The sequence below is a fragment of the Jaculus jaculus genome, chromosome 4 (genome assembly GCF_020740685.1).
Source record: "Jaculus jaculus isolate mJacJac1 chromosome 4, mJacJac1.mat.Y.cur, whole genome shotgun sequence".
Lineage (NCBI taxonomy): Eukaryota > Metazoa > Chordata > Mammalia > Rodentia > Dipodidae > Jaculus > Jaculus jaculus.
In genome coordinates this window covers 33,929,749-33,948,416 of record NC_059105.1, presented here as the reverse complement: position 1 = coordinate 33,948,416, position 18,668 = coordinate 33,929,749, and the positions used below count along the sequence as shown (strand labels likewise).

General features: G+C 43.2%; 1 protein-coding gene across 5 annotated transcripts in view; it reads right to left on the bottom strand.

Annotated features, from left to right (window-relative positions):
* Window positions 1–18,668, bottom strand: part of Ino80d (INO80 complex subunit D) — a 102,289-nt gene that overhangs the window by 22,707 nt on the left and 60,914 nt on the right. For all 5 annotated transcript variants that reach the window (XM_045147595.1, XM_045147596.1, XM_045147593.1 and 2 more), the window contains exons 6-8: window positions 18,035–18,143; window positions 7,099–7,323; window positions 2,359–2,468 (exon numbers count right to left, since the gene is read on the bottom strand). In XM_045147595.1, coding sequence (XP_045003530.1) covers window positions 2,359–2,468; window positions 7,099–7,323; window positions 18,035–18,143 — 444 coding nt within the window. The remainder of the gene's footprint in view (window positions 1–2,358; window positions 2,469–7,098; window positions 7,324–18,034; window positions 18,144–18,668) is intronic.

The window sequence follows — 18,668 nt, the reverse complement described above, 5'->3', positions numbered from 1 at the left end:
AAATTAAAAAAAAAAAAAGAAGGAAAAGGAAGAAGGGAAAATGAAAGAAAAGTCAAGAGGGGGAGAGAGAAGTAAGAAAAGAAAGAGGAAAAGGAAGGGAAGGAAAGAAGACACGAGGGGGAGAGAGTCTGACTTACTATGTAGGAAGTAAGTGCCCTTATGGTTTCCTTTATGCTTTAAAGTTATTATGTATAAGTTACCGTAGAAAGGTCTTGAAACCACAGTTCAAAGAACAGAAAAGAAGACAGAAACTACAGTACAAGAACCAGACATGATTGAGAGTCAAAGATCTTTTTTTTTTTTTTTTTTTTGGTTTTTCGAGGTAGGGTCTCACTCTGGTCCAGGCTGACCTGGAATTAACTCTGTAGTCTCAGGGTGGCCTTGAACTCACGGCGATTCTCCTACCTCTGCCTCCCTAGTGCTGGGATTAAAGGCGTGCACCACCACGCCCGGCGAGAGTCAAAGATCTTTTGAGCCCAGAGTGTGAAACCAACTTGGGCAACACAATGGGACACTGAAGAAAAAAGAGGAAAGAGAAAGGGAAACAGGGAGGAGAGGGAAAGAAAGGAAAGGAGACGGGGGGGGGGGGAATGATGGTTACAGAGATGGCTCAGCACTTGCTTGCAAAGCCTGCCAGCCAAGATTCACTTCCCCATCCATTCATGTAAAGCTGGACAGGAATTTGTTTGCAGCCACAAATAATTTGATTTTTTAAATAGAAAGAAGGGAGGGAGAGAGGGAGGAAGAAAATTATACCAGCTGGACACAATAGCAAACACACATAATCCCAGCATTTAGAAGGTTGAGTCCAAAGGTCAGTAACTTCAAGACTACCCTACAGACTGAGGCCGTCTTTAGAAGAGTAAGAGGGCTGCAGAGATGGCTTAACGGTTAAGGCATTTGCTTGCAATGCCTAAGGACCCATGGTTGACTCCTCAGATCCCACATAAACCAAATGCACAAGTTGACGCAAGCATGCCAGGTGGCACATGCATCTGGAGTTCAAATGTAATGGCTGGAGGCCCTGGCATACCAATTCTCTCTCATTTAAAAAAAAAAAGGGGATGGGGGAGGAGGGCAACAAGGGAAGAAGGGAGAGGAAGCAAAGAAGAATAATTTCTGTTATGTTTTTTTAAGCTAAACATAGTTGCACAGTCAGATCCTGTCACACAAAAAAAGGCTATAAGAACATAGGGGAAGGGAGGAGGGAAGAAGACAGGGGTAATAGCTCAGTGCTTAAAGGCACTTGCCTACAAAGCCTGCTGGCCTGGGTTCAGTTCCCCAGCCCTCCACAAAAAATGGTACAACCATCTGGTGTATCTGGTATTCATTTGCAACGAGTAACTAGAGACTCTCATGTGCCCATACACACAGAGATAAAAAAAGGTGTGTGTTACCATGCCTGGCTTATGTACACCTCATTTTAAAGTGAAGTATGTATGGCTTGGGTTGCAAGGCTACTAGAAATCCTGCTGGAACTGAGCTGATAACCTCCTCCATGTAGACCAGCTGACAGAAAGCTGGAAGAAGCCACTCTTCATGTAGTTCAATGGGAGAAAGAGATACCACCAGTGAAAATACTCAACAGTGGACATTGCAAGCCCAAATGAGCCAACGGGTACAATAACGGCAAGTCTTTAATGGTGGAAACCAACTGCCCTCCAATTGGACTGGAGGCCTGCTCCACAGGAGGGAATACATCCCTGATACTGAAAACTTAAAACAGGGGTAGTCGTGAGTCCTAGGGGTGTAATATCTGTTGATGTCTGAATAAATGTATATACTATACTTAATCAAGCTGCCCAGTAAGCACTTCTCTTAATATTCATACCCTTATATTAATGCTACTCTCACTTTGGGTAGAGAATCTTCTCTTTTCAGATGGCAGTGACCTTGGGACAACTCAGAAGGTATCATAGTGCTGGAAAGAAGTAACTGGAGTACTGAGTAACATCTCCATCACACCTTCCAAGGCTCAGGGTCTAATGCGGAAGAGGTGGCAGAAAGAATGTAAGAGCCAAAGGAAGGGTAGGACTCCTTACAACGTGCTCCCTCCAGACACAAAATGGCCTGGATATCCATGACCTCATAGTGCCTGACACTACTACACAAGACCATCATAAGAGGAGGAAAAAATCATGACATCAAAATAAAAAAGAGACTGATTGAGAGGGGGAGAGGATATATGGAGAGTGGAGTTTCAAAACTTGAGGGAAAAAAAAATAAAGTGAAGTATGGGACAGAGCATGTGGGAAGCCCTCAATTTAACCCCTGAAAGAACAGTGGAGAATAAGAAAGTGCACAGCTGTAAATGAGTTGATCATGGTCCATGTCTGCTTAATTTAGTTGAAAGGATACGTTGGAAACAATGTCTGGTGAATGGAAGGGCTCTGTTAGCGCACTGCTCCCCCTTCACGGTGCCACTGCATGCTGCTGGCTCCACCTCCCTCAACTTGGTCCGGCTGATGCTACACAAGGAAAAATACAAAATTAACTTAGCGTACTAACAACCCAGGATAATTTTCCCACCATATATCACTGTAATTACTGTAGCCATTAAAATGCAAGTATGAGTTCCAGAAAGCAGATAATAGAATTATCTAACATTCAAAGCTGTCATATACCTATCTTGTTGGTCAGTGACATCCTTTTGTTTTCTGAGGCAGGGTTTCCCTATGTAACACAGGTTGGCCTCTTGTTTCTACCTCCTGAGTGCTGAAATTATACATGTAAACTTTTACATTAGGCTTATTTTTTCAACTTGTTTTCTTCTTGTTGTTTTGTTTTTCTGAGGTAGGGTCTCACTCTAGCCCAGGCTATCCCAGAACTGACTCTGTGGTCTCAGGCTGGCTTCAAACATCAATCCTCCAACTTCTGCTGGGGTTAAAGGCATGTGCCACCACACAAGGCTTATTGTTTTGGTTTTTATTTCTGTTAATATTTCATTTATTGGGGGTAGGGGAGAGGAGGAAGATAGAGGGTGGCCTCGAACTACCTCTACCTCCCAGGTGCTGGGATTAAAGACATGACCAGCTCTAAATAAACATTTCTATTACCATTACTTCCACAACAACAGTAAACACAATCATAATAAATTAAGAGGACTGAAGATGCAGCGCAGTAGATACCACATAAACAGAGCGTGGAGGGCACTATGGCTGGGATCCCAGCACTTCAAAGAATTTTGAGACATGTGGAGACCACAAGGCGGAAAAGAAGTTACAGAATTAATTCCCAGTCTTTACTTTGCTTTTCTCGCAGCACTGGCGATTGGACCTAAGGTTTGCACAGACTAGGCTAGCACTCTATGCACATTACCAACTTCTGTATGCACTGTCTTTGAAAAGGCATTTGCACAAGTAACTTTAGAACTGTGAAAAAGTTACACAATTTCAAGTAAGAAAAGTTTATTATTTTGGTAGCTAAACTACCAAACCTCTTAGTCTAGATTTTATTTATTTATTTATTTGTGAGGTGGAGAGAGAATGGGCATGTCAGGGCCTTTTGCCACTGCACACGAACTCCAAGCACATGCCACTTTGTGCATCTGACTTTAAGCATATATTTCGAATTGAACCTGGGTCATCAGGCAAGCACCTTTAACCTCTGAGCCATGTCTCTAGCCCTTTAGTCTTGATTAATATAGAACGTGGTACTCTTTGGGCTGGAGAGATGGCTCAGCAGTTCAAGTGCTTGCCTGTGAAGTCTAAGAATGCATGTTCAAATCTCCAGGTCCCATGTAGCCAGATACACAGTGACACAAGCATGCAAAGTCGCACATGCACACAGGGAGGTGCACATGTCTGGAGTTCGTGCACAGAGGTTGAAAGGCCCTGGCGCACCCATTCTCTCTCACTCTCTCTTGCTCAAAAATAAAATACTACCCCTCCCAATAGAAGAATGTGGAACTCATAACTAAAGGAGTAATTTCCTCTTTAAAAGAAATACTTATATGCACTTCTGCATATGAGTACACCAGGGCCACTTGCTGCTACAAATGAATGTGAGATGCATATACTAGTTTTGTTTCTGGCTTTATGTGGGTACTAGGAGATTGAACCTGGGCTGGCAAGATTTGAAGAAAGTGCCTTTAACCACTGACCCATCTCCCCAGCCCTTACAGGAGTAATTTTCTTTGAAAATTTTAATAATTTATTTAGTTATCTATTAAGCCTAGTACACAACATATTCCCTCGGTTTCCCTCTCCCTTTTGGAATTTTTAACTCTCTTGTCTCCACTGCCTTGGTTCTGGGATTACAGAAGTACACCACCACACCCAGCTACCTTATTTCATTTCTAGATTTTCAAGAAAAATTATGGGTTTCGTGTGTGTGTGTGTGTGTGTGTGTGTGTGTGTGTGTGTGTATACAACAGGGTCTCTTGAAGCTGGGGAATTGAATCTGGGCTGGCAGGCTTTGTAAGCAAGCAAACTTTAACTACTGAGCCATCTCCCCCATCTGTGGTTTAATCATTTTGTGCTCTAATTTACTAATTTGTCTCTTAAAAGAAAACCAAAGTCAGAATTTCACTTACCATATAGGTAAATTATGTTATGGCACTACATATAATTTACCATCCAAATAGTACCAAAAAACCAAAGAAAGTTAGTAAAACTCTACTATTTGAATTTTGTTAATGTTAAAATGTTAACTAAATTCTATGTTAATATGAACAAATCTATAACAAGTATCCCTTTCCTATGCTGTATACTATCCCCAAAAATAATGTTTCCATCCAAACAACAAAACACAAACACTAGGTACTACAGGATTAATGGCTACAAGATATTCGTGGTTTTTTTCCCCCCGAGGCAGGGTCTCACTCTAGCCCAAGATGACCTGGAAGTCACTATGTCCTCTCAGGGTGGCCTCGAACTCATGCTAATCCTCCTACCTCTGGCTCCCGAGTGCTGGGATTAAAGGTGTGCACCGCTACGCCCGGCTAAGAATATTTAAAATGACATATGATAGGTTTCCACAAAGGATATCATGAAACTAATAGCTAAATTTATGATGCTGAAATTCAGTAATAATCAAGCTACCAGAGGGCCATTATGACACATCATTATGTGAAGTCAGGTGAAGATGTAAGCAATGAATATTTCGTTAATCCAGGGTGACATAACTAACAACACCAAGTCCGTCTGAAAAGTATAACAGATCTATTTTAGCTGGGCATGGTGGCACACACCTTTAATCCTGGCACTTGAGAGGTTGAGGTAGAAGGTCACCCTGAGACTACATAGTGAGTTCCAGGTCAGAGTCTGGGCTATAGCAAAACCCTAACCGAAAAACCAAAACAAAAAAGATCCATCTTAACGTTTTATTACCTGATGACTATAATAGATCAATCTTAATGTTTTGTTATTTAATAACACTTCTAATTAATTTTTTTACATCAATAAAGTTGCTTTGAGAGATATTCTGAAAACAGATACTTAGAATCACAGAAAGCTACAGAGATGAGGTTCAGTGTAGAACACTTATCTAGCAGGTACTAAACTCTAGCTCCAATCTTTAGCAACACCAAGAGGAGGAGAAAGGAAAAAAACAAAACAAAACACAGGGATGGAAAGATGGCTAGGTGGTTAGAGTACTTGCTTGCAAAGCCAAAGGAGCTAGGTTAAACTCCCCGGGACCCGTGTAAGCCAGATGTACAAGGTGTATATGCATCTGGAGTTTGTTTCCAGCAGCTGGAAGCACTGAGGCACCCATTTTCCCTCTCTCAAATAAATTTTTAAAAATAGATGAAAACACTTTTCTCTAGGTGTGGTGGTGCATGCCTTTAATCCAGCACCAGAGAAGCAGAGGTAGGAGGACTGTGAGTTTAAGGCCACCCTGAGACTACATAGTGAATTCCAGGTCAGCATGCTAGAGTGAGACTCTATCAGAAAAAAAAAGTTTTCCACACTACCAAATCACATTAAACTAATTATATAGATTCTTAAATCTTTAACAAAATTATCATCATCACAAACTACAACTGAGATATCGTATGCCTATATAAAAATTGCCTTATGGGCTGCAGGGATGGCTTAGAGGTTAAGGCGTTTACCTGCAAAGCCAAAGGACACAGGTTTGATTCCCCAGGACCCATGTTACCCAGATGCACAAGGGGGCGCACGCATCTGGAGTTCATTTGCAGAGGCTGCAGGCCCTAGCACCCATTCTCTCTCTCCCTCCCTCTCTGTCAAATAAATAAATATTTTTAAAAATTGCTTTATGCAGGAGGACCACAGCAACAGGAGAGTGTGCCAAACACTGGCATAGGGAAACTGGCTATAATACCCATAAGCCCACCCCCAATAATACATTGCCTCCAGGAGGCGTTAATTCCCAAATCTCCATCAGCTGGGAACCTAGCATTGGGAACACCTAAGTTTATGGGGGACACCTGAATCAAACCACCACAGTGGCTCGTGCCTTTAATTCCAGCACTCAGGAGGCAGAGGTAGGAGGATCCCTATGAGTTCGAGGCCACCCTGAGACTACATAGTGAATTTCAGGTCAGCTTGGCTAGAGTGAAACCCTACTTTGAAAATCAAACAAACAAACAAAAAAAGGTAGATATCATTATTTTACAACTTGTATGAAACTGAGTGAATCATTTCAACAGAGAACTTAACACATTTAATTCTATTCATTTATTCACTAACATGTGAGACTTAATAACTAAATGTACTACCGGGCGTGGTGGCACACACCTTTAATTCCAGCACTCAGGAGGCAGAGGTAGGAGGATTGCCGTGAGTTCAAGGCCAACCTGAGATTACACAGTGAATCAGGTAAGCCTGGGTTAGAACGAGACACTACCTCCAAAAAAACACAAAAAAGGAAAAAGAGAGCTAAATATACTTTGTTTCTGTACTCATGGAAACTCTAAAACACTATAGATGTGGTGGCACACTTTAATCCCAGCATTCAGGTGACAGAGGCAGAGGTAGAAGATTGTGAGTTCAGTCAGCCTAGGACTACAGAGTGAGTTCCAGGTCAGCCTGGGCTAGAGTGAGACCCTGCCTCAAAACAACAACAAAACAGAAAGTTACAGAAAAGAAAAAGCAAGCTGAAACAAGGTCCTTAAGAGTAGGCGGCTCTAACCTGGTTCGAGTGCACGCAGCTCTCCGCAGTTCTTGTATTAACTGGCCGGTACACTCAGGCTCCTTACTGGCCGCCTGCAGGAGCGCTTTCCTAAAAGTATGTCGGCATTTCTTTTGACGAGACTCTGCTCGCTCCAGGCGGCAGAGGTGCTTGTATTTCTGCTGAAAGTAAGTGCAAAGTTGGGTCACCCTGGAGCTCCTACTCTCTGCGTCATCGTCATCTGACCTAGAAAATGCAAGAAGGGTCAAAACGGATTACACATAAATTCGTTGTGATGGTTAATCTCTTGTCAAATTAACAGGATTTAGAATCACCATGGGAAGAAATCTCTGCTCATAACTTTTTTAGATTATCTAGGAGGACCCACCCTAACTATGGGTGACATAATCCCATTGGCTAGATTTCTGGAGTAGATAAAAAGGAGAAAGTTAGTTGAGCATTCAACATTTACTCTCACCTTCCTACCTGCTCATGTGATGACGTGACACTCACTGGCTGTCTGCTCCTGTCATGGCCCCTCCCTCTGTAATGATAGACTTCCCCTTAAACTATAAGTTGGAAATAAACCCTTCCTTCCTTAAACTGCTTCTGGTCAGATATGTTCATGTTAGAAAGGGGAAATGAGAATGTTCAAGGGTTAGAGGATACACAGGATTAAAACATCCATGACATGTGAGCACATACTTAATAAGAGATGCTAGTAGAGTTGAAATAACTAATAGCCTTGATGTTTTCTGCTACTGGATTCAATCTGTTGGGTTTTTTTTGTTTTTTTTTTTAACAAATTCCACTCTAACTTATTTTGATGTGTTTACGAACCAAGTGTTTAGCAATTCCACTTGTGCAGAGCTCTACTGTGTTTTTATGTTCCTTCCTCTGTGTCAGGAGCACCCAACTGCCCTTGGCTCTGGCCAGTCCATGCCACAGCTGGGCAGCATCTGCCCCTATCTGTTTTTGACAGACATATATGAAAGTGAGAAGTCTGCTTCTGAGTCAAGTAGAAGCCTGACAGAAGAGCAATTAACACTGAGTTAGAAAAGTAAACAACCACCCTGGGAAAGAAGGCAGCAAAGCTCCTGAGTCATCATAGCCAGTCCCTGGAAAACAGCCCGTTGGTGGACACTGCCAGGGCTCAGCCCTTGAAAAGGTTAACACTGTTGAGGCTCAAGAGGAGCACTCAAGTGCATTGAACAGACATGGTAGACAGTGCACCAAATGACACTCCTGCCAATACTGTGAATGAAGAGCACCTGCTAAATGTAGTAGACACACAACTTGACCAGTCTTTCTGAGATGCCCACTCATAACTGCACCCATATAGACCTGGCATGAGATCAGACAGCCTCCACTAAGAGAAATGTCATGAAAGTCCTTGTGCAGGTTGCTGTTTAAAATATAGTATCTATTTGTCTATTATTTTTGGTGTTTTTATATAACTCTGACTTCATAAACTTATTAGTAAGCTGTTTTGGGTGTACAATGAATGCTTTGGCACTAAAATGGCTAATGTTTTAAGATATAAATATGGGGGCCGGAGAAATGGTTTAGTGAGTGGTTAAAGGCACTTGCTTATAAAGCCTGACAGCCTGGGTTTGAGTCCCTAGTACACATCTAAAGCCAGACGCACAAAGTGGTGTGTGCAACTGGAGTTTGTTTGCAGTGGCAAGAGGCCATAGCATACCCATCCTTTCTCCCTCTCCAAATAAATATTTTTGTAAAAGATTAAAAAAAGACAGCTATATACACCAGTAAAATCAAACAATACTTACCACACACTACTCATTTAGAGACTGTTTTTTTTTTCTTGTTTATTTGGCTTGGTTTGGTTTTGTGCAAGCAGAGAGAATGGGCAAGCAGGGCCTGCAGGTGCATGTGCCACTTTGTGCATCTGACTTTATGTGGGTACTGGGGAATCAAACCCGGGTCGTTAAAAACTTTGCAGGTAAATGCCTTAACCACTAAGCCATCTCTCTAACACCATACTCTGGTTTTTATTGTTTTTTTTTTTTTTTTTTTTTTTTTTTTTGGTTTTTCGAGGTAGGGTCTCACTAGCCCAGGATGACCTGGAATTCACTATGTAGTCTCAGGGTGGCCTCGAACTCACGGTGATCCTCCTACCTCTGCCTCCCAAGTGCTGGGATTAAAGGTGTGCGCTACCACGCCCGGCTGGTTTTTAAATTATGTGTGTGTGTGTGTGTGTATGGAGGGGGGGGGGCAGGCCCAACAGACTGGCCTTTTTTTTTAAATGCCAGAGAGTGAGAGAGAAAGAGACAGAGACAGAGAGAGAGAATTGCCGTGCCAGGCCCTCCAGGCAGTGTACTCAAACTCCAGATGCTTGTGCCACCTGTGTGCATGCACGACCTTGCCCGCTTCCATCACCTTGTGCATCTGGCTTACATGGGACCCGGAGAGTCGAACATGGGTCCTTAGGGCACACAGGCAAGCGCCTTAACCAATAAACCATCTCTCTAGCTGCCTCCCTCTTTTGTTGAGGTAGGACTTCACTCTAGCCCAGGCTAACCTGGAATTCATACGGAGTCTCAGGTTGTCCTTGAACTCACAGCAATCTTCTTACCTCTGCCTCAGTGTCGGGTTTAAAGGTGTGCAACACCACCCTCAGCAACACTTGAGGAATTTAAGGTAGAAATCTCATTGATTCTACCAGTTTAACTACAGAGCATCCCAAATTGTGTTTCAGAGACTTGAGTACAGGTTTTCCATCACATGCTAATGTGACTGATGTGTCAAGGACACAAAGGGCGAGTCCAGGCTAACGAAACACAGTGCAAGGGCTAGAGACATGGTATAAAGGCACTTGTTTGCAAAGCCTTACATCCTGGGTTCTATTCCCCAGTACGCACATAAACCCAAATACACAAAGTGGCACATATGTCTATAGTTTGTAGGGAGTGGCAAGAGGTCCTGGCATGCCCATTCTTTCTCCCCTTGGAAAAAATAATAATAATAGCCGGATGTGGTGGTGCCCGCCTTTAATCCCAGCACTCAGCAGGCAGAGGTAGGAGAATTGCCATGAGTTCAAGGCTACCCTGAGCCCTAAGACTACATAGCGAATTTCAAGTCAGCTTGGACTAGAGCAAGACACTGCCTCGAAAAACCAGTAATAGACCATCTTGTGCCAAACTTGTTAGAAGGTGAATTATTTCATTGGGGTAGAAACAAAGGGTATGAACATGATCAAGGATTTTTACTTTGTTTGGTTCAAGGTAGTGTCTCGCTCTAACCCAAGCTGATCTGGAATTCACTATGTAGTCTCAGGGTGGCCTCAAACTCTCAGCGATCCTCCTACCTCTGCCTCCTTAGTGCTGGGATTACAGGTATGCACCACCATACCTGGCTAAGACTTTTGATATATACTGCCAAATTATTTTGGATAAAAGGTCCCAGTTAATACACCCACGAGGAAAATGAATCAGGTATATTCCTTACTATCCCCAGGTATAAAGTTAAAATTCTTTTATGTGGGCTGGAGAGATGGCTTAGCAGTTAAGCGCTTGCTTGTGAAGCCTAAGGACCCCGGTTCGAGGCTCGATTCCCCAGGACCCATGTTAGCCAGATGCACAAGGGGGTGCATGCATCTGGATTTTGTCTGCAGTGGATGGAAGCCCTGGTGCACCCATTCTCTCTCTCTCTCTGCCTCTTTCTCTGTTGTCACTCTCAAGTAAATAAATAAAAATAAACCAAAAAAAAAAAAAAAAAAAAACCAAGTTGGGGGGGACGACAAAAAACTGAGGGGCAGGGCTGGAGAGATGGTTTAATGATTAAGGTGCTAGCCAGCAAAGCCAAAGGACCCAGGTTCGATTCCCAGTGCCCACATATGCACATATGTACATGTGTCTGGAGTTCATTTGCAGTGGCTGGAGGCCCTGTTGTGCCCATTATCTCTATCTCTCTCTTTCTCACTCAGAAATAAATAAAATATTTTTTAAAAATGACTTATAGCTTGGACCAGGTGTGTTAGCACACACTCAGAAAACTGAGAGAGGGGATAACTGTGAGTGCCAAGCCAATCTGAGATTATCGTAAATTCCATGTCAGCTTGGGCTAGAGTGAGACCCTACCTGGAAAAGAAAAGAAAAGAAAAACTAAGGGGAAGATGTGAAAAGAAAGAAAAGGAAAGGGAATGGGGTAAGGGGGAAAAAGCAAAGAAAAGAGGAAAAGAAAAACCTAGCAGAGCATGGGGATACACTTCTGTAATCTCAGGATCAATACAAGTTCAATGCCACCCTGGGCTGCATAATGAGTGCCAGACTTCATAGACTATGCCAGGCTATATAGTAAAACTCTGCCTCAAAGAAGGGGAAGAGGACCTAAGAGAACTTACCTCAGAACCACTGAATCAAAATCTTTAAGACGCACAACCTCGGCATCTTTATTTTGAATTGTTCTTCTAGCAGGTCTACCCTCTGGCGTTCTAGCAGGCCAGCAGGTGCTACAAATATCTTTACTGTAAGAACAGCAATATGAACCCATGAGAGGTATGGATAAAGGGTCATTGAAGTTTACTGAAGGATCACTAGAAGAGGCTTTGTCTGGAGAGGATATGGCAACAGAACTGCACCATAAAGAAAGGACAGAAGCTGAAGATGGGGGGGGGCGGGGAACGGGTGGGATGACAGGGATCTCACAAGGCTGAAACACTACTTACTGTAGAGACAGGGTTGCAAAATAGGTAGCTGTGGTGTATAAGGACTGCAAGATGACAGCCAGGTGTGGTGGTTTGATTCAGGTGTCCCCCATAAACTTAGGGATGCTGAATGTTAGGTTCCCAGCTGATGGAGATTTGGGACTTGATGTCTCCTAGAGGCAGTGTATTGTTGAGGGCTGGCTTGTGGGTGTTATAGCCAGTTTCCCCATGCCAGTGTTTGGAACACTCTCCTGTTGCTATTGTCCACCTTATGTTGGCCAGGGGGTGATGTCCACCCTCTGCTCATGCCATTGTTTTCCTCTGCCATCGTGGAGCTCTCGAGCCTGTAAGCCAAAATAAAGCTCTTTTTCCCACAAGCTGCTCTTGGTTGGGTGATTTCTACCAGCAATGCGAACCTGACTACAACAGTAAAGTGGTACTGAGGAGTGGTGTCATTTCCTGCTAGACAACTGACTGTGTGGTTTTGGCCATTTGGAGCTGATTTTCAAGAGTAATGTGGAAGGATTTGAAACCTTGGCCTAAAAGGTGCCTTGCAGTGCTGTAAGTACAGCTTGATGGACTATTCTGGTCTAAGCTGCAAGACCTGAATGCAGTAAGAACTATGTGGACTGTGAGGTTTGGCTTATGAGGAGGAGAAAGAGGTGTGCCTCGACTAGGCTAGCAGTTTGTGTGAAAAGCTTGTTGTAATGCCCGTGTCCTTAGAAGTTGTGCAGGGTTGCTTTGCATAGAAGTGAACTGGTGTGAGCAGACAGATTATGGCATAGAAAAATGAAATCTTTGGGTCTAAACTGCTGCCCATTCACCTGCAAATTGTTTGAGAGATTACAACTTTTCAGACTGGGCTAGCTGACCTGCACTGGGGCAACATGAAGAATGTAGACTCTTTTGAAGTGGCCTGAGTGCTCAAGGAGTGTCCTGTTCTTCAAAGTCTGTTTCATTCCCCCTGGATTAACAAACTGGCACCCTACCTGGTATTGTGGAGTATAAGAAATGTAAGAGAGGGTCACTGAGTTTGCAACATGGTCTTGTGTTGGAAATGGTGACGGGCGGTGTGAAGATTTGCTGGTTGTCTGCATGGAGACCCCGTGAGGCCATGAGGATGAACTGTGGATTGCAGTGGAGACCCAGTGGAGATGCTGGGACAAGATGGCTGCTAAGGAGCTGCTGGTCCAAATGAAGTTTTCCAGGACTGTGAGTAGCCTAGCTGGAGGGGCAGAATTGGAATGCCAGAGCCATATTGCTGGTTAGAATTATCAAAGTTGGAGATTTGTCACTGGCTAGAGTTGTTAGACTTGGAACTACAGAGTTTAGTGTTTGCCCTATTTAAATCATGTATTGGTTGAATATTTCTTTGTTGTGCCTAGTGCCATCTTTTGCAGTGTGTATGTTTATTCTGTGCCATTGTGGGCTTTGGGAGGGATTTTTGGATATTATGGCTCAGTTAAAAGATCTTGGACTTGGGCTGGAGAGATGGCTTAGCGGTTAAGCACTTGCCTATGAAGCCTAAGGACCCCGGTTCGAGGCTCGCTTCCCCAGGTCCCACGTTAGCCAGATGCACAAGGGGGCGCACGTGTCTGGAGTTCGTTTGCAGAGGCTGGAAGCCCTGGCGTGCCCATTCTCTCTCTCTCCCTCTATCTGTCTTTCTCTCTGTGTCTGTCGCTCTCAATTAAATAAATAAAAAAAAAAAAGATCTTGGACTATGGGGATATTTGAGCATCATTGGAATTTATTAAAAACTATGGGGACTTTTAAAGTTGGATTGAATGCATTATATGTTACACCATGAATGGTTATCAGGGGCGAAATGTGGTGGTTTGATTCAGGTGTCCCCCATCTGAATGCTAGGTTCCCAGCTAATGGAGATTTGGGACTTAATGCCTCCTGGAGGTAGTGTATTGTTGGGGGCTAACTTGTGGGTGTTATAGCCAGTTTCCCCATGCCAGTGTTTGGCAAACTCTCCTGTTGATGTTGTCTGCCTTATGTTGGCCAGGGGGTGATGTCCACCCTCTGCTCATGCCATCGTTTTCCCCTGCCATTGTGGAGCTTCCCCTCGAGCCTGAAAGCCAAAATAAAGCTCTTTTTCCCAGAAGCTGTTCTTGGTTGGGTGATTTCTACCAGCAATGCGAACCTGACTGCAACATCAAGCTTTCCACACCTAAATGCCAGGTTAGAATTCAATGTCAAGACTTGGTGGTGCATGCCTTTAATCCCAGCAAAAGGCTGACATAGGATGATTACCATGAGTTCAAGGCCAGACTGGGCTACAGAAGGAGTTCCTGATAAGCCTGGGCTAGAGTAAAACCTTTCATCAAAAAAGAAATAGACCAGGTATGGTGACACACGCCTTTAATCCCAGCACTAAGAAGGCAGAGGTAGGAGGATTGCTGTGAGTTTGAAGCCAGCCTGAGACTACACGTGACCTCCAGGTCAGCCTGAGCTAGAGCGAAACCCTATCTTGAAAAACTAAAGTAAATAGTTTAATGCCACTGTTCTTCAGTGGTGTTGTCTCTAGTAAGTTGCCGATTCTTTTTTTCATTTGTTTTACTTTTTTTCCAGGTAGGGTCTCACTTTAGGCCAAGCTTACCTGGATCTAACTATCTCTATAATCCCAGGCTACAAACACACAGCAATCTTCCTTACTTCAGCCTCCTGAGTGTTGGAATTAAAGGTGTGTGCCACCATGCCCAGTTAAAAAAAGTAAATAAGGGCTGGAGGGATGGCTTAGTGGTTAAGGCGTTTGCCTGCAAAGCCAAAGGACCTAGGTTCAATTCCCCAGGACCCATGTTAGCCAGATGCGCAAGGGGGCACATGCATCTGGAGTCCGTTTGCAGTGGCTGGAGGCCCCGGTGTGCCCATTCTCTCTCTCTCTACCCCCCCCATATCTGTCAAATAATAAAATAAAATGGAAAAAGTTGTTTTTGGAAAAAAAAAAAGTAAATAAAAAATAATTGCAATGTATGATTACAATTGTGGGTCAATCTGACAATAAATTATTAACAAATAAAAAAGCCTGGTGGGGTGGTGCACGCCTTTAATCCCAGCACTTGGGAGGCAGAGGTAGGAGGATAGTGGTGAGTTCAAGGTCAGCCAGGGACTATAGAGTGAATTACAGGTCAGTTTGATCTACAGTGAAACCTTACCTAGGAAAGAAAAAAAACTAGTAAAATGTTTCAAGGAAAATTTAATGAGCAATATCGTTGTAACAAAAATTAATACTAATCAGAAAAGAATCTTAAATACTTAGAGTGAGTCTAGGAGACAGGTTGATGAATAGTGAAGATCTGAGTTTGAATCCCAGCACCTACACACATAGTGGCAAATGCTTGGAAATCCAGGTGCTGGGGAGGGTAGAGGTGGCTCCCTGGTGCTTGCTGTCTAGTTTGTCTAGCTCTGGGTCTCCGTGAAAGACAGTTTTGTAAAAAAACAAATATATATAGCCGGCCGTGTGCACACCTTTAATCCCAGAACTTGGTAGGGGGATCGCCATGAGTTCAACGGCAGCCTGAGACTACACAGTGAATTCCAAGTCAGCCTGGGCTACAGTGAGACCCTACCTTGAAAAACAAAAAACAAACAAACAAAAAATGCTGGGCACGGTGGTACATGTCTTTAATCCCAGTGCTTGGGAGGCAGAGGTAAGAGGACTGCTGTGACTTGAAGGCTATTCTAAGACTACAGAGTGAATTCCAGGTCAACATGGGCTAGAGTGAGACCCTACCTCAAAATGCCAAAAAATAAAAATAATTAAGGCAGAGAACAATAGAAAAGAACACCCAGGGGCTGAAGAGATGGCTTAGTGGTTAAGGCATTTGCCTGTGAAGCCTAAGGACCCTGGTTCAATTCCCCAGGACTCACGTAAGCCACATGCACAAGGGAGTACATGCATCTAGAATTTGTGTGCAGTGGCTAGAGGGCCTGGTGTACTCTTTCTCTCTATCTGCCTCTTTCTCTCTCTCTCTCAAATAAATAAATAAAATAAAAAGAACACCAACATCACCCTCTGTTCTCCACATGCATACAACAGGCAAGTATACCCCCAAAGTATAACCTAGGTTCAGTTCCCCAGATTCCATGTGAGCCAGATGCCCAAGGTGGCACATGCACCTGGAGTTTGTCTACAATGGCTGGAGGCCCTGACATGCCCATTCTTCTTTCTCTCTATCTGCCTCTTCCTCAGAAAGCTAAAAGTGGGGAAGCTGAAGAAATGGTTCAATGGTTATGGTGCTTGCCTGCAAAGCCTAAGGACCCTGGCTCGATTCCTCAGTACCCACATAAAGCCAGATGCACGAAGTAGAACATGTGTTTAGAGTACATTTGTGGTGGCTGGAGACCCTGTTATGCCTATTCTCTCTCTCTACCTGCCTCTGTCTGTGTCAAGTACATAAATAAAATACTTTTTAAAAACCTGAAACTGTGTAAAAAGTAAATTATTTGTTAAAAGAAGAAAATTAAACCAAAGAAGAGGAAAAAACAGAAAAACAGTATTATGGCAGTCAAGTTAGTACAGGAGAGTCAATTGTTCCAGAAATTAAATTAGGAATAACTACCATTTGTTAGTCATTTCTCATGTGCTAGGTATTCTACAGAGAACTCATTTAGGTTAACTCAGCCATTTGTAAAATTTAACCCCAAATCTCCACGTCAAGTTTAGCTGATATGAAGCATGGGTGACAGTGTCTGCAACTAAGAACGCTTAAGTTCAGTTAACCTCTCCATGATTGCTGTGAAAGAAGGGAGCCGGCCTGAACGACGGGCAATGGGATGTCTGCGTTAGGGGAAGGGAACACAATACTGCCTATGGATCCGTGAGCAGAAACAAGGCCAGACATGCAGCCCCGGGGAAGAAACGAATGCATTCTTTTAGTAAAATGTAACGACCTGGCCTTAACAAAACCCACCTCAATCTCTTGCTTGTATTCCATGCCAAATGAACTTCTGATCACAATTTACTTCTCATGTAGTTTTGGTTTTATAGCTTAGTCTCCACTGAATCCACTTTCTAGGACAATAGTCATTTCCCAGTTTACTAATATAGCTTTTTCTGGGCAGGGATGACTGGTCTCACTAGCCCTACGCTTGCCTGCAATTATGTGAACTAAACTGGCTTTTTTCATGGATGATCTTTCTGCCTCTTCCTCGAGTGCTGGGATGAAAATTTGAGCCAACATACCAGTTTATGTATCACTTTTTTTTTTTTTTTTTTTTTTTTGGTTTTTCGAGGTAGAATCTCACTCTAGCTCAGGCTGACCTGGAACTCACTATGTAGTCTCAGGGTGGCCTTGAACTCATGCAATCCTCCTCTGCCTCCCAAGTGCTGGGATTAAAGGCGTGCGCCACCACACCCAGCTTCATATCACATTTTTGATCCTACAAGTTCAAGAACCATAACATAAATTGTATGTCCATACATGGATACTATGAACTTCCAGGAGTGGATCCAAGACAGACAGCTAGTCTCTTCTCTACCTTGGGCATATAGTCAAATACCAATTCTTTTTTTTTTTTTTTTTAATATTTATTCCTTTATTTATTTGAGAGACAAAGAAAGAAAGAGATCAGCAGTGAGAGAAAGAATGGGTAAACCAGGGCCTCTAGCCATTGTAAAAACACTGTAGCAGAGTAGAAGTTTTAAAGACTGAATCAACAAAACAGGTGAACAGGGCTGGAGAGATGGCTTAGTGGTTATGGTGCTTGCCTGCAGAGTCAAAGGACCCAGGTTCGATTCCCTAGAACCCATGTAAGCCAGATACACAAGGGGGGTGCATACATATGGAGTTTGTTTGCAGTGGCTAGAGGGCCTGGCACACCCATTCTCTCTCTCTACCTGCCTATTTCTATCTCTCTCTCAAATAAATAAATAAAAATAAAATATATAAAAAAAGACAGGTGAATGAAGAAGCACTATTTCTAGCGACTGCAGGGCATGGGGGCAAAGACGACATGAGCAGGATATAGTGTGGGACTTCAAGTGACCCTCCAGGTGAACATGGGTAAGTTTCTTGGTCCCTCTAGGTAATTTCTACTATCCTTTCAACTTCAAGTTCTATTACAATTGGTTCCTTTGGTAGTAAATAGGAAAGGTATGGAAACAAATTAGCAAGAAACCTTGTTAGCTTTGCTCAAACATTATGATCGACTTCTTCCAAAACAGAATCAACTTTACCTCCAGTATAATAGGAGTAAGTCCAGTAAAATTTGAAACATTTTCACAGCCTGGGAAAAAGTTAATTAGCTACACATTTAAAACTAAAACAAAAAAGGAAGGCTTACGTGTGTCTTTCATATCTGAGGGTTTCTCGGATAGACCATGCAACCTGGTATGGAGAGGCCTGATCCGAGTCCTCCAGCTCTTCTCCACTCTCTTCAGACCAGTCCAACCCTAGAGCAGACAGAATAAGAAAAAAATTGGTCGCCATTATATATGAATGGTTGACCCCCACATGCTGGCTGATTCTGCAGAATAAACACTCTTTGTTTTTACATTTAAAAAAAAATTACTTTTAGTGGGCTGGAGAGATGGCTGTGAGGGCTTGCTTGCAAAGTCTTATGGCCTGACGATTCCCCACATACCCACATAAAGCCAGATGCACAAAGTGGTATGGGTGTCTGAATATTTTTAAGAAAGGAAAAAACTGAGCCAGGTGTGGTGGCACACGCCTTTAATCCCAGCACTCGGGAGGCAGAGGCAGGAGGATTGCCATGAGTTCAAAGTCACCCTGAGATGACAGAGTTAATTCCAGGTCAGCCTGGACCAGAGTGAGACCATACCTCGAAAAACCAAAAAAAAAAAAAGAAAGAAAGAAAGAAAGAAAGGAAAAAACCTACTTAAAATCTTGACAAAGCCAGGCCTCGAACTCACAGTGATTATCCTACCTCAGCCTCCCAAGAGCTCAGATTAAAAGCA